Below are 26,246 nucleotides of genomic sequence, written 5' to 3'. Positions count from 1 at the left end.
TTTCTTCTTCTTTTTTCTCTTCTTCTTCTTTTTAAAACAACCAAGATAATTCAAAACTTTAAACAATTCCCCAAAATCCCAAAGTCATCAAACAATCCAAACAGAACACAAAGTTCTTCACACTTTTTCTTCCTGGGGTAATATCAGTTGGCAAGGGAAAAAAAAACCCAATCTGTATTTTAAAGTCTTATTACAATTAACTTCCAATCTCAAAATCTTCCAGGCATCTCCTCCAGCAAAATCTTAATGAAAATTTTCTTTTTGTCCTCTCCCTTCCCACTTATAACAGAAAGCTTTAAATTTTTACCTTCTATAAAATAGCAGGATTTTCAATATCCATTTGTTAAATCCATGTGGAAGGAGAGTAAACTTTCTCTTAAAACACTTTCACTCGCCGCTTGTAAATCTCTTCTGGAAACAAAGTATCTTTCAAAAAATCCGAATTTTCAGGATATTACTTGTATTACTTGTATCTTATAGTCCAGTTCAGCCAAGAAACTTTCGCTTCACCACTTTCTCCTTCTTCCTCCAGCACGATCTTGTCCAGCTGTCAGCTTCTTTGTGGCGGCCATTACAGACCACCGCTCCACCGCCTTGAGAAAGAGGGTTAAGCCGGGTGGGGAAGGGGTCTTCGAAGACCCCAACCCCCTGTCCGGATCCCTCCTATCTTGGGCTGCCTCTTCATGGCAGCCCTAGCCTCTAGATCGATGGATCGGAGGCATCAAAGCGGCTAGCGCGGCAGGGATCACGCAGGATCGCAAATCCCTGCCGCTTGCGAAGCCGACAAACCGGAAGTTCGAGTTATCCATTCTTTTAATCATGTTATTGCACATGCTTGATAATATCAAGACCAATCTGGTAATCCAAATCCTTCGTTTTCTTGATTCTTGCAGCATCTTTATAATTTGTCTTCTTTGTTAAATCAATAAATTTTCTACTTTTTGCTATTCAAAAAGATGCCACAATGGAGATTCTCTTTGTATTGTCGAAATAATGTGCTGAAGATGAAGGGGATTTTCATATGTACATTACTTATAATAAAATCAACAAACTTTGGTAGTCTCTACAAAGGTAAAACAGAAGCATCAGAGTAAACAGACGAGACATTAAGGCAGAAAGAGAAATCAGAGGAGAATGATTTCTAAACTTATTTTACTGTACTTTTTACACAGATAGTCCTCGACTTACAACAGTTCATTTAGTGACCATTCAAAGTTACAACAGCGCTGAAAAAAGGGACTTATGACCTTTTTTCCACACAATCATTTTAGCATCCCCATGGTCACATGATCAAAACTCAGGCACTTGGCAACTGACTCATACCTATGACAGTTGCAGTGCAATGTGATCCCCTTTTGTGATCTTCTGACAAGCAAAGCCAACGGGGGGAAGCCAGATTCCCTTAACAACTGTGTTATAACTCAATCACTGCAGTGATTGACTAAACAACTGTGTCAAGAAAGATCATAAAATGGGGCAAAACTCACTTAACAAATGTTTTGCCTGGCAAGAGAAATTTTGGGCTCAATTGTGGTCGTAAGTCGAGGACTACCTGTATCTTTAAAATGTCTTTATGATGCACTTATCAAATGTTTATTGTGCATTTTATCAGTTGGTTGTTCTCTTGTTGCAAACCACTGACTGGCTAAAGACCATCATCAGAGAAAGGTGTTTCACTTACATGCCTGGTTTTGCTCCAGCCATCATAACCATGCGCAAGGCAATCCGTTTGTGCAAATTCCACTTTTCAACAGAAGCTGCCACACAGATAACCCCAATGAGAAGCAAGGTGGTGTTCTTGACATACTCAGCAGCAACCTATGGACAATTGAAGTCAATGGGTAGACAGAGGAAATGAGGTATATATTACTTACAGTCATCTAGAAATTGGGTCCATGTAATTTCCAAATTTTGATGCATTCCTGGGGAGCAACACTTAATCCCCACTTCTATGTCTGTGAGCACCAGAGATTTGCTCCTAAAACTGTATTATGGTCCTGGTTTAAATCTTAAATCTTTTTTTTATTGAAGACCAATGATATTAAGGAAATGACACCAAGTAATTTGGTCTTCTCAAATTTAAAAAAACAAAACACCATTGGTCTTCTCCAATGAAAAACGATTCCCAGAGACTGATGTAAAATAATATTTGGCTGAAGTTGATGTGCAGGGCATGGAATAGATATTTCTCTTTCTCTCCCTCCCTCTGTGAGTGCTTATGTATGTGTGTGTGTGTGTGTATCTGTGTCTGTCTGTCTGTCTGTCTATCTATCTATCTATCTATCTATCTATCTATCTATCTATTTGCCATCCATCTTGTTTTGAAACAACTAGTACATCCATCCACTATGAAATTCCCTTTATTCATAGGCCCAATCCTGTTGTAGGTTTTACTAACATTACACCAGATTTTGAAATACTTATTTTATTTTGAAAGCTTTTAAGGGGAAATGGTTTTAAAATCTGATACCTAAGTTAAGCATTTTTAATTGTTTTATCTTGTCTTGGGTTCTCCTTGGAGGTTCTAGCAAGATTCCAGTCTTAAAATAAATAGGCAAGTCTGTTTATTTGCTAAATAACCCCCAATGGATGTTTCCAAAGTGCCATGCAACTATCTTGGTTAAACTTTATTTTTATTTTTTTTGCTTATTTCCATTAGTCCTTTCCCTAAGTCCCAGCTCTTGCCCTGCACTTCACGGTAATCCATGCAGATTTTTTTTTTAAGTGGAAGAATTTAATTTAAGAATCGAAAAGAATCCCTTAACAACACAAAACCTTGCTTATTCCATTTTATCCCTTTTACCCTCTTGCAGGGTGGCTAAAACAAAGGCTTATATTCTTAAAAGCCAAAAGACCCTGAGGAGGAAGTGTCAGCAGGTTTGCTGTACTGTGGAGAAAAATTACAGTATGGTTTCTAAGACGATTTAGAAAGCACTTTGAAAAGATCTGAAGATTTGTTTTGCAGGCTGCAGGGTTAGCTAGATGAGGTTAGGTAGATTGTTGTTTTTACCTGGCCTTGATTATGAACTGCCTGGAGTCCTTTGTTAAAGTGGGCAGTCTATAAATAATTGCATAAATAAATGTGTCAGAGTAACTTAACTCTGTTCTGCTAAACCAGGGACATTCTAATGTTACTAATTTGTTTTGGGAAGAGTTAGTACAAAGATAAATATATACTCAGGCTAAGGGCTAATTTATATTTCACCAGCAGTGACATGAGGAGCTGCGGTACTATAATGTGACAGTTCCTATATCACTTTAGATGATTTCCCTACTCCCTAAAGCAATGCCTATATTTCATTCCAAGATATACGAGAAGCAATGTTGGAGGTGTCATAAAGCAGTATTTCTTACACCATTGCTGGTAATGGGTGAATTATTTCTACTGCAGCCATTCATATGCATCTATTTTGAGGGAATTTGAAAGACGTGTTATTCTATCAGCCTGCTATCAGTTGTCAAGCTGCTTTCTCAACAGTATTTTCTCTTTCTCCTGTCAGGCTGTTTGCTCAATAATATCCAGCTGGTCATAAGAACCACCATTTTAAAGGTGCTTATTTTTCTACAAAAGACAACTGGACTGTTGTTGTTTTTCCTTAAGGAAGAAGAAGAAAATGTTTTGCTTCTCACCCAAGAAGGATTCACTTCTGACCCAAGAATAAGACACCACCTGTCTCCAGTTTTTAATGCAGCAACAGTTCCAGTGTCAACTAAAAAGATACTTCTTTGGTCTTTTTAGCTGCCAGGAAAGGGAGTGGGGGAAAACAAGGCATTCCTTAAATGCCTAGATAGTCACCCTGGCAGCCCAAAGTTGTTGGAGGTAAGAAGGTTATTGGAGAGCATGATGGATGACTCTTGGAGATGGATGTCTCCCATTGGAGAAGTCACATCCAGGGGGTAGGGAGAAGACCAGGGTCAAAGGGGGAATGTATGATGTAATTTAGTACCAGCTGCACCCAGCTAAATGCCAACATGGCCACTTAATTAATTTTCACAATTAATTTTCTTTTCTCTGAGAGGTGGCTAGAGACTTTTGATTTGATTGGGGGTGTATTTGTTGGAGCTGTGACATCCAGGAAGATTCCACAATTAGTTACACCCTGATTCAGGTAACCCTGAGGTCATAGATAAACAAGTCTTAGAGAGAATGCTAATGACCAGATGACTACAATGAAATACAATCCTTCCATCCCCCCCATCCCCCGCCATCCCATCAGAACCCACCCTTCCATCTCTCCACCATTCAGTCTCAACTGTCAGTACCTATCCTTCCATCCTCCCCATTATCAGAACTGATGAAGCTTCTTGGATGAGAATTGAAACATTTTCTTCTTTTTCAAGGAGAAAAAAACTGTTCATCTGCCTTTTGAAGAAAAAAAGCATATTTGAGATAACTATGACCTGGATGATTGAGACTCTCCACAGACATTTAACTACCATTTTACTTTGAAAATTGATGCCTATGCTTGTTCTTTTTCCCTCCTTTTAGGTCATATATTTTAGATTGTAAGCTTACCTGATAAAATACGAACTAGGCAGTTCCTATGGAATTCAGTAAACTATATAACTTAGGAACTCTGCATTCCTAAAACAGTATGTGGCATTCCAACTCAACATCTAAAATTGTGATATCTTTGGAGAGACAGAAGACATGGTTCTCTGATTATTCATTATTCTGTCTGTCACTGCTTTCTTTGCATCAACAGGATGCTAACTTAAACCATATAAGTATGCCAATAATTGCATTTGAGAATAATGCAAGTTTATCAGGTAAACCTGGGAGGTTGAACAAGGTATGGCAGACATGGATTTAACATACATCTCCCATTGCAGAAGATCCAGTGTTTATCAGGCGAGTTTTTTCCCCACTCTGCAGGCATTCATGGACTTAGAAGGACATATTTGCAATGGATTCACATGGTTATGTCACTGTTTTGAGATTCTGCAATGGTCATGTTTAGGAATATTAAAATGAGCTAGTTATTAATTGTGCAATGAACATTTATTTGCCATATAGGCAGATATGATTTGTTTTTAAAAAATATGCATGACATTATCCAAAATTATGAGGGCTGAAATGCAAATAACCTCACTTCAAAGTTTTCACAAATAGATGTGTCAGTGAGTCCTCTATTAAATCAGATACCTGTAGGTTCTAAAGCCTAACAGAATAAAATGGAATAAAGAGCTTGCCCCTAAACAGTACTGGTTATAGCATTTTTTATTGCATTTTATAGCAAACAAACCCTAAGAAACATTGCCTGTGTTTTAAAAAGGATTGAAATAAGGGTATCTCAGCAGATAGTAAGTTGGCTATGTATTTTTAAAGTTCAAAGTTGGCCACCAATCATGAACTATAAATTCATGAAAGGATGTATCTACTGGAGTGAATTAACTTAGCCAACTGTTGCTGATTCCAGAAAGCTAAGCAGGGTCAGACCTGGTTTACAGTTAAATGGGAGAAATAACTGGGATCAAACTAGGAAGTCCCAAAGGAAAGTGTGGCAAGCTTCAATTGCTAAGAAAATGACATGGTGGTCCGAGAGTCAAGTGTGATTCTTGGATCCTTGATGTTACCATTGGAACGAAGGAAGGAAAAATACACAATTCTGACCTCGCTGGACTTCATGACACCAAACAGTGGATAGAGGAAAGCAGGAATGAGGGCTGCTGCTCCAAGGGGCACTGCTTCAGATACCCAATAGATCGCTGTGACAATCAGCACATAGGCACACGAGGCTTCCTGGGGAAGACATACAGGAATAATTAGAGTCATGTGAACACTTCTGAGCTGCAACTACTGGCTGAAGAAATGATTCAACTGAGGTGTCTAAAGTCAGTTAGTTTACTTATTGTCATTGTACCTTGTACAATGAAATTAAATACCATCTTCAGTGTACATTATAACTATAAAAAATAAAACACAAACACACATCCTTCACATTCTATACAATTGAATTGAAAACTTGTGATACCACATTAGTATTACACTATGCAGTAGAATTCAATAGAGCTACTCCTCTGGGATAGAAGCTGTTTTTCAGCCTATTTGTCCTTGTTTTTATTACCCTGCACCATCTGCCAGATGGTAATAGTTCTAAAAAAAAAAGAGTGCCCAGGATGAGATGGATCTTTAAGAATATTTTGAACTTTCTTAAGGCAGCGGGAGCTATAAAGCTCTTCTGAAGAGGGGAGAGGCCAACCAATGATCATCTGGGCAATGATGTTAACCCTCATGCTAACAATGATGTTATAGCTTATGAATTGCTTCTTCAAGTTGTGCAGATTGGTTGTATTCAAGTCACTCAATGTACACTGATGAGATTTGCCCCCAAACTTATAGATGACATCACCCAGTGGTTTTCTATAGATGTTAAACAAGAGTTTTAGGCCTGTGACACTCCACACTGTTGGGCTCTGGGTATAACATTTCCCCCTGTCAACTGCAATTAAAACTTGCCCCAGGGAAAGGAGGATAATAATTACCACAAAATAGTGCCTCCCATTCACAACTGCTGAAGCTGGTTCAAAAGGCTGCTGTGATCAAAAATATTGAAACTGGCTGAGAGATCAAAGAACATCAAGATGAACTCATCACTTAATCTCAGCTCTGCCACAGGTCATTAATTAATGCAACCATTTTAATGTTTAAACACTTAACATTTGATGAGTTTCCTAACACAACATCTGTTTATAAACAAAAAAAAAATCAGACAACATTTGATTTTCCTAACAGTGAGAACAATTAACCAGTGGAACAGCTTGCCTCCAGAAGTTGTGGTGGGTGGGGGGTTGGTCTAGAAGATCTTCAAGATCCCTTCCAACTCTATTATTTTCTTATTCTGTTAATTTTTAATGCTTTAATCCTGTAATTATTTTAATCTCTTGTTTATGGTATTGTAAGATGCCCAGAGTAACTTGGTAGGGAAATGGATGGCATACAGATTTAATTAATAAATAAACCAATGGTCTCTCCAAAATGAACCCTGAAATGATACTGATAGTTGGTTTCCTCCAAGGAAGCCCAACCATCCCGACCAGTACCTTCTCTAGAAAGGGGAATTTGGAGACGGGACAGAAATTGTCCAGGATGGTTAGGTTGAGTAGGTTAGGACTAACTAGAGGCAAGTTAAGACTGAAAGCACCATCACCCACACCAAGAAGTAAATATACTGTATGGATCCAATATAGGACACTTCCTGGGTGGCTTTAATCATGCAAGAAGAACCTGAACCTAATAGACTGGAACCTAATAGACTGAGATCACCAACTAGAAGACCTTACCCATTTCCTCAAAAGTCACAAAATCAAACTTGCTCCAGATAACACTGCCCGTTAGAGCCTAGGAACAAATTTCAGTTTTTAATGAATTGACTCGTTTCTCAGCTCCACTCTGTAAATCTTACTTTATCAGCCATTTTGAACTATGTTGCATATATTGTATCTTTTCACACACTGTTCTGCAGTCTTTTCCTATTCAGGGCTGTATGCTGTTGTAAAGTAGGATATCTCTACACCTTGAATAAATCTTAATGTACTAATATACATAGTACAAAATATAGTGCATCCCAGAGGTTCATTATCTTTATTTACACTGAGGCAAGAAAATGGTAAAAAGAAATCAAGATCGCGATGGTGCAATTGAAACTCCAACTAGCTTTTATGTGTTACAGCATAGCACTTATAGAACAACCACACTTTTTTTCACCATAGTACACACAGATACAAGCACACTCTCACAATGCCAATACCATTAGTCATTCAAGAATACTATTTCCACAGCTAGACTTAGCCAAGTGGCAGCTGCACGCTAAATCTGGATTTGATGGAATGAATGCTGCAGATCTTTCTATCAGTGTGACTACAGCTCTTACAAAGCAGCGAACAATAAGAAGATTGCAAAAAGACTATTTTATTTTCATATTTCAGAAATGGATGAGTCAGTCCAAAATCTTGAAATGTCCATTCTCTCCCCCCATTTTATTTCTTGATGGCATCCAACATAGTTACTCATCAGCCACAAGATGACTTCTGCTAAGTGAGCGTCTACATCAGAAAGTGAGACTCTACTGTTATTATTAATCTACTCCAACTCTTGTTTCTCCCTGGACTGAAAATCCTGGCATAAACTGCTTGGTGCAAAAGCAGTCTAAGTCACTCTGAGTTGCTTTAAAACTATGTTTCTCAACCTTGGCAACTTTAAGATCTGTGGACTTCAATTCCCAGAATTCCATGTGGTAATTCTTTCAAACATCCAATCCATTGAAAATCTCTTTGGAGTGTGCTTTGGTATCACTATGTATGCCATCTTCTCTTAGCTTGATAAAATCAGTATTAAGAAACAAAGCCGCTTAAGTATGAGTTGTAAAGAGACAAGCTCTTGTGGTTCCAAACTACATCTCTAAGATGCAAACGTACAAAAAGGCATTAAGAGTTGTTAACCTAATCCTACATAGCTTTTTCTCTGGTAATATCACACTACTAACTAGAGTATGTAAAACATTTGCTAGACCAATACTCGAATACAGCTCATCGGTCTGGAACCCACATTACGTATCTGATATTAGCACAGTTGAGAAAGTCCAGAAATATTTCACAAGAAGAGTTCTCTACTTCTCTACTAGTTGTAGAATACCTTATGCCACCAGACTTGAAATTCTAGACCTAGAAAACCTTGAATTACACCGTCTTCGGTCTGATCTAAGTATGGTATATAAAATCATACATTGCAATGGCTGAATACTTCAGCTTCAACCATAACAACACAAGAGCACACAATAGATACAAACTCAAGGTTAACTGCACCAAACTTGATTGCAGGAAATAAGATTTCAGCAACAGAGTGGTCAATGTCTGGAATACTCTACCTGACTCTGTGGTTTCTTCCCCAAACCCCAAAAACTTTAACCTTAGACTGTCTACTATCAACCTCACCCCTTTCTTAAGAGGTCTGTAGGGGGCATGCATAAGCGCACCAATGTGCCTACCGTCCCTGTCCTATTGTTTCTTCTATTTTTCTTATATGTACCCATTTCATGTATCCATAACTATGTATATACTTATATCTATTATCTTGTAAGCGATTGACAAATCAAAATAAAATAAATAAAATAAAATAAATAAACTTATACAACACATGTTCATTCAATTCTGCATGAAAAGCATAGACCATTCCATTGTTATAAGTGGAAAGAAACATCCGGTAAATCAAGAGCTTTGATTGTCACTGAATGTATGAAGTTGCATGAAATGAAATCAAGCCATTGGTTCTCCTTACCCAGTTGTATCTAACTTGGCCCTGACATTAAACAGAGTGAGAAGATAGCAGAGGACAGGCTGGGAAAAGGAGAAAGTGAATGCTATTGAAAGAGCTGTATATTGAGTACAAAGAGCTGTTCATACTTCTTCCAATTGTCTATTGTATGGACCTCAAACACAACAGAAACAGATATCAAAATGAAACTAATTGGACTGTTTGTGAATATGAATGGAAGCTCACTGTAGGGACAACCTTTTAATTTGATTTAGGCAACAAACTAATTTTAAAAAAAGGTTAATATATAGAGTTAAAACATAACTCTTAAAAAGCAAAGGAATTAAACCTGAGACTTTCTGCAAAGAAAACTTGTGTTCAACTTTCCCGTCTCCTGGGAGAAATCAGTTTGTAAAACTATTTAGCTGAATGTTATCTTCTATTACAGCAACATAAAAATACAGGGAAGCAGAAGGAAGATAATCCTGAGAAATGCAGGAGATCATAATCAACTCTTAGGTGGGTAGAGAAATCTCATAGTAACCTTTTAATCAACTTCTGCTTAATACCGAGGACTTTAGCTTCAAGTTATGTTGTTCAAGTGGTAATAATCTTTCTTGGAGAGACCAACCTGACCTTACTGAAATTGTTTGCTTTTTTGAGAAGCACTTATATTTGGCACTTTAGCAGGAACCTCCACATTTTTTTCCACCTTTTATTGTGGAATCCTTCCTTGATGAACTTTACAAATGTTCCTTGCCTTAATTAAAAGTTTTCTTATTTCTTTCAGAATCTCTTCTAAGCCTTTATCCAAGTTGGAACTCACTCGGGTAGAATCATCAGATCTTTAAAACATGATGACAATGACCAGAATTGGTGAAGATGATCATGATGGCCAGCAAAGTTAACAGACTGAATTTCAAGAGAAAAATACACGAGAAAAAGAGTCTCTCATGCCATGGTACCCAGTTGCAGTACAATGTCCATACCTTTGACAGACATTAGACTGTCTACTATTGACCTCACCCCTTTCCTAAGAGGTCTGTAGGGGGCGTGCATAAGCGCACCATCGTGCCTACCGTCCCTGTCCTATTGTTTCTCTTATTCTTTTATTTTTCTTATATGTACCCATTTCATGTATTCACAACTATGTATACACTTATACTTATTATCTTGTAAACAATTGGCAAATCAAATAAATAAATAAATAAAATAAATAAATATTGCCAGCCATGCTAAGGGGATGATGGAAACTTAGTTCAACATACCTCAATTGGAGAAGGCAAAGATTTTATAAAAAGAAAGAGGTTCAAAATGCAGGGGTGGCTAAGGGCTCAACAGACCTTTAAAACAAAAATGGAGCTGAACTGGAGATGGAAATCTTCAGATTTTTGTAGGGTGGACAATTAAATAAAAGGCTTGTGCTACCCAGAAGAGCTGAATACCAGCAGGGTCAAAATACTCAATTTGGAAATCGCAAAAGGGGTGCACTTTGCCTTAAGCAAGCCTGATTGGCCTACTTTATATAGCTAGCTAAATAAATCACCTAGTTATCAGAAGATAGCTGGAAATAACTTATTTCTACCCTGCTTTTGATCAGGCTATGACCCAGATTCTAACTGAAAGGGGAAAAGGAATAAGGAAAGGGAAAAGGAATGAAAGAATATCTCACACTTTTAAATGCTAACTCATTCTTTTCTCAGATAGTTTAATGAATAGTTTTCCCAGTTTAAAGTAATTCTAGATTCAATATGTGCATACTATTACTTCCAAGAAAGTACGTCTGCAATTCTATGCATTATTAAATAAGAAAAAAAAATCTCCTACACTTAATTGGATTTATTCCTAGTATATTGCAAGCACAGAACTATTGATTAGAACCTTGTGACTGCCAGATTTTTCTTCCTGAGTTACTTCATTGAATATAATAATGAAAGGAGTGACTCACTTTATTGTGATGAGATTCATAGTGATTATAACAATTATATAACAGTAATTATAAGCATTATATTCCAAACCCACAAGCACCAGATTATTTTCATATAATTTGTGGCTATTTCCCCTTCAAACTGCATCTGTGTTCAAATTACACATAGGAAAACAATGGCTTTACTCAACATGTTAAGCCAAACAGTTTAAAGTTTGTGTGAATGAAAGCTAGTAAACCATATGTTACAAGTTGATAGGAAAGCTAGTTTAAACCTAAGAGCCAGACCTCATTGATTCCCCAGTAAAAGAAAAAGGGCGGGGGTGAAGGTTATAAGGTACCAACCATCATACCTTCAGTATATCCAGTTGGAGAATTCTTACCCATCTACAAGAACTCTTCGCATAATTCAGGTTTTTGAAAAGTAGAATGAAAAATGCTTAGATCCCTTCCTACCCAAAGATGAGAAATACATAATTTTACAAAATGTTGTGAATGTCTTTTTGCAGTTCTGCTAATGAGGCGTATTTTACTGAGAAATTCCCCTACTGTCTGCCATATGAACATTTGTCACACATTAAGATTCTATATAGAATAGAGTAGAAGAAAGAATAGAATAGAATAGAATAGAATAGAATAGAATAGAATAGAATAGAATAGAAGAGAAGAGAAGAGAAGAGAAGAGAAGAGAAGAGAAGAGAAGAATAGAATGGAATCAGGGGTGGGATTCTACCAGTTCGCACCTATTCGCTAGAACCGGTTGTTAACATTCTAAGCAGTTCAGAGACCAGGTTATTAGAAGAAATTACTGGCCTAATCCTGTAAGGAAGGCAGGAAGGAAACATTCTGGTGTTGCTTACAGAAACTGCCTCTCCGTTGACCCTTATTACATTCTTGGCAGGACTAGACTTCTTGTCTCAGGAACGTCTCTGGAGTTTTTTCCCCCTCCTTCGTTGGTACTTTGCTTGTGTGGAGTGACCATTCAAAGTTACAGTGGCACTGAAAAAAGTGACTTATGACCATTTTTCACACTTACGACTGTTGCAACATCCCCACAGTCATGAGAGGCCAGACAAGGAGATGCATGCCTCAATGTGAATGATATTGAGTTGGCCATGCCCAGCCAATAACATGACCATCAAGCCATGTCCACCAGTCACATGACCACCAAGCCACGCCCACCACCTAAGCCATGCCCACAGAACCGGTTGTTAAAAAATTTGAATCCCACCCCTGCCTTGAAGGTCTTCTAGTCCAACCCCCTGCTTAGGCAGGAAACCCCAGTTCAGACAAGTGGTTGTCCAATCTCTTCTTTAAAACTTCCAGTGTTGGAGCATTCACAACTTCTGGAGGCAAATTGTTCCACTGGTTAATTGTTCTGTCAGGAAATTTCTCCTTAGTTCTAGGTTACTTCTCTCCTTGATTTATATAAACCAGGCCATGTGGTTTAATTATGGTTAAGCAAACTCAGTGTGTGAACCTAATAGAGTATATCTACTTTATTACATCAATTTTGTATGTATTACAATGGTTTTTATACCACCCAACCCAGAAATCCGCTTGCTTTGTATTTATCGTTTGCACTTCAATTCTGGTATCAGATTATAGGTTTAACACCCATTCTAGAGATTACATTTCTGAAGAGGGTTATTTTCTTGCAGACTCTTCAAACTAGGCAATGGCACTGCTAGCTCTGATGATGTTACTTAGTCTGGGTAATGAAATACCTGCAAGAAAACAATCAAGCTCAGAGACCACCAAGGATCCTTCATCTCAACCCTGAGTTTCACATATTCTCCTTTACTGAAGAGGGTTAAGCAATCTGGCAAGCTCTGCATATTTGGAGCATATATAAATGGAATCCATTGCCAATGACCAGGATACTTGTGATTAACTAGATTTGAAGACTAAAACATCTCAGGGGCATTAAGCTGCTTAGGCATTTTCTAGTGGCACTTTTTAACAATTTAGCCATTTAAAGCACATTTAATATTTGAGAGCTTCTGTTCCTAGCAGATAGAATCAAACTCTATTCAGACAGGAAATCCACTAGTCATAATATTTTGTCCTGTTCTTATTCAGAGAGTTATTTTTTGGGTGAACATAAGCAAGTGGAAATCAACTATATGACCTTGAGCTCTTACAGAGAAGTCAAAACACAAATATAATATAAACAGGGAATAACAGGAAACATACTGTTAAAATGCCAGCATAAGGGATATTTTTTGAAAGCAAATTCTGAAGTTCAACAGTTCCTTATTTTTTAACATGTGTGAGTTGGAGAGGAAAAGAAGAAAGCAGTAGTAAGGACAAAATAATTCAGAGTGTACTTAAACTGTCACACCATGTCATGTAATTTAGCTATATGGCTAAACTATTGGTCACTAAAAATTCCTTCAAGCTGAGCTCAGCTCCTGGTGACTATGTACAAATCTTCTTTTTAAATCCCAAGTTAGCCTAAAGCCTTGGGATTTTCTTCAGAAATGTGCTGCAGAGTAGTACTTTGTAAGCTAGCAATGCAGGTCTTGGAAAAGATATTCAGCTGCTACAAAGATCAGAATCATGCAGACAATGTTTTTTCCCTGTGGAAGTGAAAGTTAGTCTCCAAAGAAGCAGGATAAAAGTGGCGTTGATCTTTCTGAACTTTCATGCTGGAGAAGGTCTTGAGAATATCAAGGATAGCCAAGAAAACGGGAGGGGGGGGGGAATGAATTTTTGAACAAATCAACCCAGAATTCTCATTCAAGACTCAAATTATTCGATTTCACAATATGTGAACATCTAGCTCTCTGGGGAAGAATTTGAAGCTGGGAAAGTTGGAAAGAAAGAGAAGATGAGGATACCCAGCAGCAAGGTGAATGGACTCAGTTACAATTGTGATGGGTACACTTTTAGAAGACCTGATGGATTAAACAGAGCCTTCTGAAGAAGGTTTCTTTATGTGATTACTAAGAGTTGACACTGACTCTTATATATAATCTGTCCTTCCATCCATGCATCCATGCATCCATCCATCCATCTCAGGATTTTCTCATAGCTTATATTTGTTCAATATCAGCAAAAGTCAAAAGAGATTATGGTATTAATCAGGTTTGCCTGGTTTACATAGAGACAGAAATCAAAAAGTTTTGGAATATCACTTTCCTCTGTTTAAATTTTACATGTTAATGTATTTCAAAGGACAAGATAAAATATACATGAGACCTTCAGAATCTGCTGAAGAACAGACATTTGTATTTCCCAACATGCTAGCATTAGCATTTCAGTTGGATTCTTGTTTTTAAGATTTTCCATCCATTCCTTCATTCTTCTGCTAAAGAACTGTAATTAAGCTTATATAACGTAGTACTTGTTGTTACGTGATGAAGTTATAATTCTAGCCCTTTGGATAAAGAGAACTAGATGCTTTTGGAATCCTTGAAATCTTGTATTTATAATCACACACACAATATCTATCTATCTATCTATCTATCTATCTATCTATCTATCTATCTATCTATCTATCTATCTATCTATCTATCTAAAATCTTGGTCATCAATAAAGCCTTTGAGAAGGCTTTATTGTTATGAGCACTTTGCAAATTTATTTATGCAGAATGCTGGTTAAAACATTATTTGCTAATAAAGATTATCCTCAAAACCCAGAGGATTTGACATCAAAATAATTCATTGCAAACATTTACTTGATATTTTTAAGAGTTAATAAATATAGAAGGCATGTTTCTGAAAAGCACATGGCTAAATCTGAGCCTGCTGCTATGGGTTGTGTTTATTTTCCAAACAGCCCATTCTCCTTGTGTTACACCACAAGAAAATCTTGAAACTGGAAGAATTTCTAAAGCAATGGGCCTGTGGAGTTGAAGAGGCTAAGATGCAAAAGCCAAAAAAAAAAGGGTGGGTGGGTGGGGGAGGGAGCCAAGGAAAAGGAACCTGAAATTAAAGGAATTCTATTAAAAATGTGCTAAGAATGCAACCAACTTTATTTATGCCTATTTATAAGCTACCTTGTACCATTAAATCTTTATGTATTCCTCTATGTAATCAAATATAGAAATAAACACTATCAATAAGTATTATTTATTACATCAAAAGCAGTAATAGGGCGTGGGCTTGCAAGGTGGAAGGAAATTATAAAAAGGAACACAAAGACTGTACAAAAGTTGAATTCTGCTATTCTTTACTACAGAAGGTATAAAGTAGATGTTGGGAAACAGAGTTCTATTTCTCTGTCTCCATAAGTCTTAAGACTGAAGTGTTATAATGAAGGACCAGATTGGGGACAGATATTGATGGTTGCGAAGAGTTGATACTGACTTTATGGCACAAAATCAAACAATCCATCAAATAATTTTGCTGGAGGGTTTCTTAGCTTAGAGCTGTTCAATATCAGTCAAAGTCAACTATAAAATGCATTGGGGTGTGAACCAAGTTTCCTGCTGTACATTCATCATAGAGACAGCAACCAGTTCAGCTTCCACTGTCAGTCACCTTAAAGTTGTTTTCTTGGCTGGTTTAATGTGTTGTATAGCACATACAACATATTATGGGTTGTAGTGGTTTATTAGGGCCTACTGGCACATGTAAACCCAGACACAGTTAAGACACCATAGTTGAGCTAATCATGGCTTATCATGTGTGAACAAAGGTCTATTTTGATAGAAAAGTAGCTTATAAACAATTAAAAAGAACAGAATAAAATAAAAAAGTAAATCCAAATTTAAAGTACACAATCAGGATATGACCCATTTGTATATGACTTCCTCAATGCTTGGCCCTCAAAGTGAGTTAGACTACATTTCCCAAAATTCTCCATCATTCCCCCTCCCTCAGTCTGGGACCCTTCCAGATGTGAATGGCGATGCATCAAATTCCTATGCAAACATGGCCCCTGCTATGCAACACATCTGGAAGGCACCATGGTACTTGATCAGGTGCTCCTAAGAGGCTATAGCTCATTTCCCCCCTTATCCATTGGTACACATTCTGTTTGTGACCTTGGGAATTCCAGGTGGCATGCTGACTAATTTCATGTGGCAAAATGGTAAACAGAAAACCATCAATCACCTTTGCCAGTTTATTAATCTCAGTTAAAATGTAATTGGTTTCTGTTGGGTTATTTAATGGTCAATAAGCAGGGCAGTTGAATAATGAAGGCATTTAATTACGAAGTATTTAAAAACCAACCTGTCTTGATCAGGCACAGCTAGAATCTCTTTCAATTTCTCTTGATCTGATGTAAAATTGCCAGAAATAAAGAGTAGAGTACAGTAGTTTTGCTTTACTATATGATGTTTAATTACTAGCTGTCCTTTCATTTTTGACACAGAATTCAAGGTTAATAAGATTAGTCAAGCTGACCTGGCAATTTAAATTCCTCCAAAAAGTAAATGGAGTTTTAAATTGATTTTCTGTTCAGCCAATTAAATCAAACATTTTAAAGAAATGTGTAGCATCTATGGGACCAATGTGGATTTAGATGCAATTTTATCTGTGGAATCATAAATCTGATATGGGAAGTCAAATTAATTCAATTGGGAAGTAAAATCAGTTTGGACATATTATCTACTGTACTATTTGGATTTACAAACTGAATAACTGATTCAATCCAGAAAAGTGAGTTTTGGCCATATTCAAAATCATCAAATCAATTCAGTGACATCTGTTTTTATGCCACCAAATTGATAGCTGGCTTCCCCCCTTCCAGAATGTCAGATTTTTCAGGCCACAAGAAGCAAGAAATACAAGTGGAAATACTTCTGACCAGTTTCCTTTATTTTTCCTTATTTATAGACAGAATCTTGCCAAATAAAAGCAACTATTTGCATCATCATAGATAATATAGTGAGAATTGCTAGAGAGGCTCCTACTTAATTCTCTTTCTCCTGACCAAATTATTTAAGCTTCAGTCCCTCTTTGCCATCTGGAATGCAGCCCCTCCCTTCTGGGAATCCAGACTACATTCTACCTCAGATTTGGAAAAGCAATTAATCAAATATTTAAACTGAATATTTTTACATCCCTAAGCATTTACTTGAAATGAAGATTAGATTTATTTTTTCCCTAACTAATTTACTTTTAAAAGTAAACTTAGCTGGAATTTATTGACAGGAAAGACTAGATGAAAATACCTGCACAATTTTGGGAATCTATTTAAAGGTATGGGATTTCTGATTTAAAATATATGCCTCATTCTTAATTCTAAAGCAGCAGTCCCTAACCTTTCTGGGTTGGAGGCTTGACTGGTGGGGAGAGATGGGAACTGGGCCTCATGAATGATGGGCTAGTTCACATTAATAATTTCTTAAAAGCAGAACTTCCCTTTAGCAATAAAAATGCTTCTGGAAAAGCTTATTTCTGACAGAACAAGCCTTGGGTATCTGACAACAAAATATCTTCTAGATCTCCACCCATGAACACCTGAAAGCTTTTTCTCCTCAGAAAGATTTCTAAAGCTTCAGGTGAATGAAAACAAGTAGAAATGAAAACAAGTTGAAGAATTTCTCTCTGTCCTATAGCAGGGGTCTCCAACCTTGGCAACTTTAAGACTTGTGGACTTCAATTCCCAGAGTTCCTCAACCAGCAGAGTTGAAGTCCACAAGTCTTAAAGTTGCCAAGGTTGGAAACCCCTGTCCTATAGTAAAGCTGAGATAATACTGTACAACCAAATATTCCTGATTGTCAGAGCAACCATGACAGGCAATAGCCCCCAAGATTCCTCACCATTGGCCATAAGAACTGAGAGTTCTGGAACCTAAAGTTTCATGAATTCCTCACATATATTCCACTGTTGCAGCCTGAGATATTACAGAACATTCTCTTGTAGTTCAGACATTGGTTAACAAAATACTTTAATTTTTCAGGCTGATTAAGGGCTGAAAGCTGAAACACCAAGCCCTTGAATTAAAGTTGGAGACAAGCTGGTAACATATTATTTGAGAAAAAAAGTCTGCGGCAATATAAACTATTCCGTGTTTATCAGCAAAAATTCAACAGCTTTCAAAACAAAGGAACATTGAAATAATTTACAGTTGAAAAGGATTCCTTTTTCTTTTTGCTGAAAGATAGATTAAGCAAATAGAATTAAGGGTAAATATGCAATGCTACGGACATTTAATAGCATTTTATATTAATTTACTATTTGCTGATTGTTAATGTTTGTGTGAGTTTCTGTTCATTGCATCTTAATTCTGTCTTCATTATCTTATTTTATCTGTAGCAGAGAAAGAATCTTATTACCTTTCTTTGCTTCCCTTGTTTAAATCAGTTTTAGCTGACTTCTGCTTTGTTTAATTCACTATAACCTTGATAGACAAGAGGATACTGTTAATTAGCATCTCAGGTTTGTCTTTCTTTTAACATAAGTTCTTAAAACACTAGGCTTTGTCTGATTAGTCATATAATTAAGACAGACTGTCTTAGATGAGTTAGAAATTCTTGTTAAATTTTATTGATAGACTGACTATTCTTGTCTTTTGACTGACTTTAGTTGGCTTCAGTTGTACAATGCTGTTTAAAGTGCTAAACTGATATATTATCTTCATATATTGCACCAATTTAATGTTGCTAGTAGAATAATGGGAATGTTTTTTTAGTTTCTAATATATTTTGTAAACTTTTGTCTACTTTATAGCTTATAAGTCCCTTCTCCATGTTTTTCTTCCTTTTTCTTTTTCTTTTGCTCTTCTCTTTTCTTGTCTTTGTTAATTATTATTTTAAATAAAAGAAACTAACAAGAAAAACAGGATTAAAGAGGTTTCAAACGTATTTATGAAAAAGCTATATTCTGGGTTCATTAAAGCTAGCAAGTTGAAGTAAACAATACAATTTCCTCAGATGACTTTGGACAAGTGCATATTATTCTCAAAAAAGGAAGTTATTTTGGGGTTGACAAAGGAAGATTGGAAAAAGTTCAAAGAGTTCAAATACAGTTGCAGAGTTCAACATAGAAAATCAGGCTGTAAAGAGGGCTTAGCAATTCAGAAGTGTTGAAATGCAATATCTTCATCACTGAATAACCTCTGTCAGTTCCTATGTAAAAAGAACTGGTCTTAAAATTGAAGCACATGGCTTGCAGCTTGCATGTGCCTCTCTTTTAATTTTTTTCCCCTTCAGCATGCAGTTGAGCTTCTGCCTATACAATAGTGGTAACAACCAATTGGAAGATTAATGAATGCTAAGCCCAGGATCACTTCTATATCTGTAGGGTTTCATTGAGACAATTAAATGACAGGGACTCATTATGTGGCTATTGCATTATATAACCCCAAACCATGTTTTCTTAGTCCTAGCAGTACAATCTTCTTACTTGAGCCAATTTTTCTTCTCTCCAATTCATTTTTTTAAATAATTGCCAGTAGCATCCCTGAAGATGCCAAATCTGTCACTTTTTACCCTTTATCTTTTTGTCTCTGTCTCTGCTTTATACTGCCTCTGGATACTGATCTTCAATTTAGCTGCTACATCGAATAGCCAAATCAGGTTGAAAAGCTAGAAAGCAATAAGGCAAATGTTGGAGAAAGCTCAGTCATGGTGTCTAAAGACATCCTCCCCTTCCCAGAGCTGCTAGTTTCATTTCACTGTGTGAGAAGAAACCATTCAAGAAGACCTCTGCTTCTCCTTGGGTCCCTCTACTCCCATACCAGCTTCTCCAAATCTAGGGTTTTGAAGATAGCAGAATAGCAGAGTTGGAGGTCTTTTAGTCCAACCTCCTGTTCAAGCAGAAAATTTCAGACAAAATTCTCACAACTTCTGGAGGCAAGCCTTTCAACTGGTTAATTGTTCTCACTGCCAGGAAATCTGTCCTTATTTCTAAGTTGGATCTTTCTTTGATAAGCTTCAAACAGATGAGATCTTATATTCAAATCCTGTCATCCCAAGCTAGCATGTCTGCGGGATTCAAGATAACATTCTCCTTGGTTTCTCATCCATTGAAGTAATTAGTACAGTAAAAGGGAATGTGTGCCCAAATCCTGATTCCTGGAATAACTTTTGGAATTATATTTAAATTACTTTTGCTTCCTGAACATTTTTATCTATCGGATCATTTCACGTGGTTCATTTCTCACTTTGGGAGCTGAAAGGGACATTTTGAATGTTCCTCATTCCCTGAAAAAAAGACTATTTTTTTCCGCTCCAAGCCAGGAAAGTCGTCCCTTTCCCCATGTCTATATTGAAATATAGGCATGCTAAAATTTAATTATTCATTTAACCTAATTGATCAATAGCTCATTTACTCTGTCTTCCGTGGTCCATCTTAGTCCCCAATTAAAATTGTAATGAAGAACATATTAAAATACTTACACTTGTTGGACATAAGACTGGCAATGGAAGCAGCAAAAGTGGAATTAAAACAACCAGTAGTAGGTTTCTGGCCTGGAGAAATTCCTTGGCTACCGTCATTTCACACTGCATATTGTTAGCTTGTTGATTTTCTGATGAATATTCCCAAATGGACTCTTCCAGTCAATGGTTTCTTCTTTTCTACTGGAGAATTTCCTTCCTTCAAAGACGCCTCATTCAATGCATTAAGAGGTCTGTGGTTTTTAGGTAGGGCCGACTAATGGTTCTTCACAACCATGACACTGAAAGTACCTGAAGAACATTGTGCTCTTTGGCTTTTTGGTGATCAGGAAAATCTCAAGGATACTTCCATGACGTAGAATGTATTTTCACATTCCATCACTATTTGAAAGGAATGCAAATTGCACCTACAACTGCTTTGTTCCCCAGTAACACACTGCCAGGTGTGCCCCAACTGGGTTTTCACCGTGCTAATTAAAACTTTGAAGAAAACTCACAGTTTTTCAGATTTACTTCCTCCTCTTTCTCCGTTGTGCTCTCTTGTGATTTTTCCTTTCTCAACTGCTTAGGGATTAGCTTCCTCTTACTTTCTTTTTCACCCCCACTGCTAGGAATTTCACAGCAATTCTTGCAAAGATTACCTTGACTTTCAGATAAAAAAGGAGTCTCAGCCTACCATAGCTCACCAAGGTGGAAGCGTTTTTCCCCTTTAGGCAAAACCTAAGGAGCTTTCTGTGAAAGAAATCAATGTCCTTCCATAGAACAGGCTATTCCCACCCAACCACCCCTGCGGCTTCTCTAGCTCCAACCCCAGATGCTGAACAGTGTGGCAATTTCAAGGTCAGAGAACTGCTGTGAAAATATGAATCCCTGTTGTCAGTACAAAATAATTCATTGATTTCCTTCACTTTCCACCCCAGCAGCTTTGTTTCTGAAGAATGCAAATATTTGCAGCATGAATGGTAGAAGTTATTCACATGAGGTGGATGCATCCAATGCTGGACTCCAGCAGGATAGAATGGAATGGAATGGAATGGAATGGAATGGAATGGAAGAGAAGAGAAGAGAAGAGAAGAGAAGAGAAGAGAAGAGAAGAGAAGAGAAGAGAAGAGAAGAGAAGAGAAGAGAAGAGAAGAGAAGAGTTCTTTACTGGCCAAGTGTGATTCGACACACAAGGAATTTGTCTCTGATGCAGAAGCTCTCAGTGTACATATGAACAACAAAGCAATATTATTATAAGTTACCAATAGGATAAGGTAGTAGGAAAGATGAAAAGGATAATAGTATTACAACCATACTACATGGGTAGTATGGAACTACATCCTTAGGCATGTAGTGCTGTGGAAATTAGGTGTGCAAAGCAACAGAGTAATAATAATCATAATGCTACCAATACGAGGGGAGTAGTAGAAAAGATGAGAAGGATAATAATAATACTACAGCCATACAACATAGGCAAATATACTTAGATATAAGGCAATATTGTAAGGATTAGATGTTCAGCAGAGTGATGGCATGAGGGAAACAACCTGTCCCCATATCTAGTTGTTTTTGCATGTAATGCCCTATAGCGTCATCCTGAAGGGAGGAGTTCAAACAGTTTATGTCCAGCATGTGAAAGGTCCATTGTAGTTTTCTCAGCCCTCCTTCTGACCTGCACAATATACAGGTCTTCTATGGAAGGCAAATTGGTTGCAAATGTTTTTTTCTGCAGTCTTATCCATTGGAGTCTGTTCTTGTCCTGTTCAGTTGCTGTACCAAACCAGGCTGTTGTAGATGTAAAAATGACAGATTCAATAATTCCTCTGTAGAACTTTATCAACAGCTCCTAGGGCATCCAATGCTGGACTCCAACAGTATATAGCTGGATGCACTTGTAGCTTCTCACAATCCTAACACAATTCCAGGAATTTCTCACCACTCTGATCTGGGTTGGATGAAAAGTATGACCAGGCACAGCTGGACTTTGCATTAAGTTCTGCTGATGTGCTCACATTTCCAAATCATGTGGATTCTGTACTATATTTTTCTTGGTGGGTCTCCAACTCTGAGTTTAGCTGTATGATATGCAGAAAGGCATTCATTAACTATTACTGGACTGGAGAAATTACAGTAGCTGTTGACATACTTCACCTCTGCTTTCATTATGGGGTAAAATAGAAGTCCTTTTTGCTTTACTAATATTGAGAATGATGATTTCATGATGATTTTGAAGGAGATTATATATTATATAGTTCGTTAGTTAGTTATTGGTTTTGCCGCTTAGCGGGAAACTGACCAGTTTGTGTATTTTGGCCTGACCCTAGATATATCCTCCAAAATACTCATAAGTCATCTGCTAATCTTTATGTTTTTCAGAGTTGTCCAAGGAGTGTTTAACTAAAATTCAAAATGATAGCCATGACACACTTAAAAACAGAGTAGAGTTTTGATCACACCATCTTTACTTTTTTTTTTTTGCCATGACTGCAAGCATATATGATTTTTTTTTATTATTTCAAATTAACTTTAATGGAATCCTTCACAAAGAATATCACCTTTCACTCCCTGATGGATTTTGAAACCCTATGTAGTATCTTTTGGTTCCTTGTTTAATTATTTGGAAGAATTTATTTTTCAAGTAAAAACAACTACCAATTTTGATCTAATGTAAAGGTTTACAATTAAACCAATTATTTTCTCTCTTTCTCCCCCACCCCCTCATTTGCTAGGCTTTTTACACATTTCCTCTAATAAATGAACCCCAAACCCAAATATATCTTAGAATATGGCTGCTTTATTCCTTTGTCTTGAAATAGTTTACTGAATAAAATAGAATGATTGGGATGCCATTGTTATATTTTTTAACTACTGACATTATCTACAATAAAAGAGGTGGATGAAAACCCACAAAGCTGGAAATACTTTATTTTAGAAGCTTGAAGTTCTGGACTATAAAGAGTTATTTCTAAGTTGATTGCTCTACAGGGAGTTGCATAGTATTTTATGCTTTGTTTGTATATGTATTATTCAGAGAGCAAGCCAAGGCTCTGTTAAATCAACAATACTTCATTTTGACTATGAGAGAAGTCACACAGTGCTGTGAAATGTGGCTTAAAGTTTAGCTAAGGTCTTGCTAAAAGGCTGCCTTGTGAAAGATTCACAGGCTATGTTGAGATGATAAAATCTTGAGAATAATGAGAAATGGCAAAATCACAATGGTCAATGCTTTGTTAATATTTTTCCAAAAGTCATTTCTGAACTTCAGCTGCTCCATGAAAACGGATCATGGTATCATAGGTGTCTTCACTATCAGCTCTTGAGCATGGCAAGACTCTTTTCTTTCTGAAATCCTGTTCTTTATGCATATAGATTTTATAATGAGGGTAAGAAGGAATTGAGGTTTATGGATATGGAATTCACAAATGACATAGCATTGCTAGCTGCATATCTACAGGATATGAGTAGTAATCTGGAAATGGAAGCAAAATTGGGCCAAGCAGTGAAAAAAAAAAGAAAGAAAGCTACGCAAGTGAATAATGCTTAAAGATACGCATTAATGGTTGTTGGATTAAGACATCCATTTATTATTCACACTATTCCTTTGCTTGGATAGTATATATATATTTAAAGATAGTTTTCCCTAATATATGCAGTATTGCATCCAAATTTCCATTTTAGACAAGTCAACCTTAACACATATATTTTTTGGGCCAAATATTAGCTTCCTTGCAGGAATATGAGAAAAGAATGAAAAGCACAAGCAAATTTCATTCATTGCTTTTCAACTGAAGCATGGTACAAACTTTTTGTGGATTGATTTCTTTTCTTGGAAGTTTAGGCTGGGGACCCCAGTTCCTCAACATCTCCTTGAGTAAATGAAGATTTCTAAAAAGAACGAGAGAGAATAGGAGGAAGGAAGGAATAATAGAAAAGAGTTGGAAGGGACCTTGGGGGTCTTCTAGTCCAAGCCTGCTCAAGCAGGAGACATATACCTTTCCAGACAAATACCAGTCCAGCCTCTTCTTAAAAGCCTCCAATGATGGAGCACCCACAACTTCTGAAGGCAAGCAGTTCCACTGGTTAATTGTTCTCACTGTTAGGAAATTACTCCTTAGTTCTAGATTGCTTCTCTCCTTAACTAGTTTCCATCCATTGTTTCTTGTCTTGCCTTCTGGAAATTGGAAGATATTGGAAAATATCTTTGTGGCAGCCCCTCAAATATTGGAACACTGCTATCATGTAGGAAGGAGGGAGGGAAGGAGGAAGGGAGGGAGGAAAGAAAGAAAACTTTGAAGCTATTGACTAATAGTTAGTTTGTCCCAACAATAATGGCTGAATCTACTCAGAAGATTCCACTGCCTTCCTCCCGGATCCAACTTAGTTTTATAAATAAAGTTTTTGTTCCATCTTTCCTGGTTTCTCATCAGTAAGACTCAGTTACGTAATGTATTACTAACCTTACCACTGGTTCTCTAATTATACATCTTGATATGGTAGCACTTTTCCTGACTAACATATTTTATTTAAAAGTATACGCTTTTCTGAGCAGCAGCTCACTTGATCAATGCATAGAATGGGTAGACAGTCACAGGACTTAAACTGGAGTGAGATGGAAGCTGAAGAAGGGAGGAGAAGAGGGGTTAGTTATGCAGATATAGGTTTCCTGTGAGAGAAGTTACAGTTACCTTTAATTAACAATTGCACTGTGCATATCTGACACATACTGTCATCTTTCTTCATGATATTTTAAAGGTAATCTTAAATGGAAAGATGGGGCACCTCCAGTACTATAATATTCTTGATTGGGATATTTCAGTAAGTGAAGGTATGCTAAAGGACAAAAACTTCCCCTGATTCTTTGTTACAACATGAGGGGGTGAGATCAAATTGTGATCTCATTTAGGTTCAGTTGGTCCTACTGGAAAAATGAGAAGGGAGAGATTTATGATCGCTATCAATACAGACTCTTCCATTGAGTCACACCCAATTTTATGACTTTTTGCCATGATTGTTAAATGAATCATTCCAGTTATTAATTACATGGTCATTAAGTGAATCTGGAAGCCAGCTGGGAAGGTCATGAATGGAGCTTTCATGACCCCCGGGACACTGTGATGGTTGCAAGTGTGAAGATTGTCCATAAGTCACTTTTTTTCAGTGCTATCATAACTTCAACTGGTCACGAAACAAATAGTTGCAAGTTGTACAAATCTGCTAAGTATCTATCTCTTAAACCAGGGGTCTTCAACCTTGGCAACTTTAAGATTTGTGGACTTCAATTCCCAGAATTCCCCAGTCAGTGCTGGTAAGGAATTCTGGGAGTTGAAGTCCACAAGTCTTAAAGTTGCCAAAGTTGGAGAGCCCTGTCTTAAACCATGCCTCCCAGTTTGCAAGTAAGGATTTTTTTTTTTTTTTAAACCTTTCTTACATCCTGGAAGAAAATTAGATAATTCCTTCTCCCTCTCTACCTTCCCTTACTCTGACTATTGACAACCACTGACAATTTCGGTTCAGTGAGACCGGCTCATAAACTTTGAAGAATCTTCACCTCACCTTCACTTCAAAGATAAATTGGAGAATGCTAAGGCTCTTCTCTATAAAGCTGCCATTGCTTAACGACTCTGCCACTTAAGCTTTCTCCTACTTCATATTATTAGACAGATCCCTGAAACAATTTGCATGCATGAACAGACAATTTTACTTCTACAGCAAAGAACATCATGTGGCTTTCCAAGACTCAGTCAGAATATATGGCTTGGTGACTGTTAAATTGTAGGCAAGAGA

General features: G+C 37.1%; 1 protein-coding gene across 1 annotated transcript in view; it reads right to left on the bottom strand.

The window, feature by feature from the left end:
- Positions 1 to 20,712, bottom strand: part of SLC13A4 (solute carrier family 13 member 4) — a 57,147-nt gene extending 36,435 nt beyond the window's left edge. Inside the window, exons 1-3 of the mRNA XM_026693037.2 lie at positions 20,481 to 20,712; positions 5,615 to 5,743; positions 1,682 to 1,818 (exon numbers count right to left, since the gene is read on the bottom strand). Of these exons, the coding sequence (XP_026548822.2) occupies positions 1,682 to 1,818; positions 5,615 to 5,743; positions 20,481 to 20,591 (377 nt within the window). The 5' untranslated portion in view covers positions 20,592 to 20,712. The remainder of the gene's footprint in view (positions 1 to 1,681; positions 1,819 to 5,614; positions 5,744 to 20,480) is intronic.
- Positions 20,713 to 26,246: the final 5,534 nt, after the last annotated feature.

Source organism: Notechis scutatus, chromosome 6 (genome assembly GCF_049901735.1).
Source record: "Notechis scutatus isolate UNSWTSFEM ecotype Mainland chromosome 6, rNotScu1.2, whole genome shotgun sequence".
NCBI lineage: Eukaryota > Metazoa > Chordata > Lepidosauria > Squamata > Elapidae > Notechis > Notechis scutatus.
Note: the sequence above shows the minus strand (reverse complement) of the source record. Positions and strands in the feature narration are given on the sequence as shown.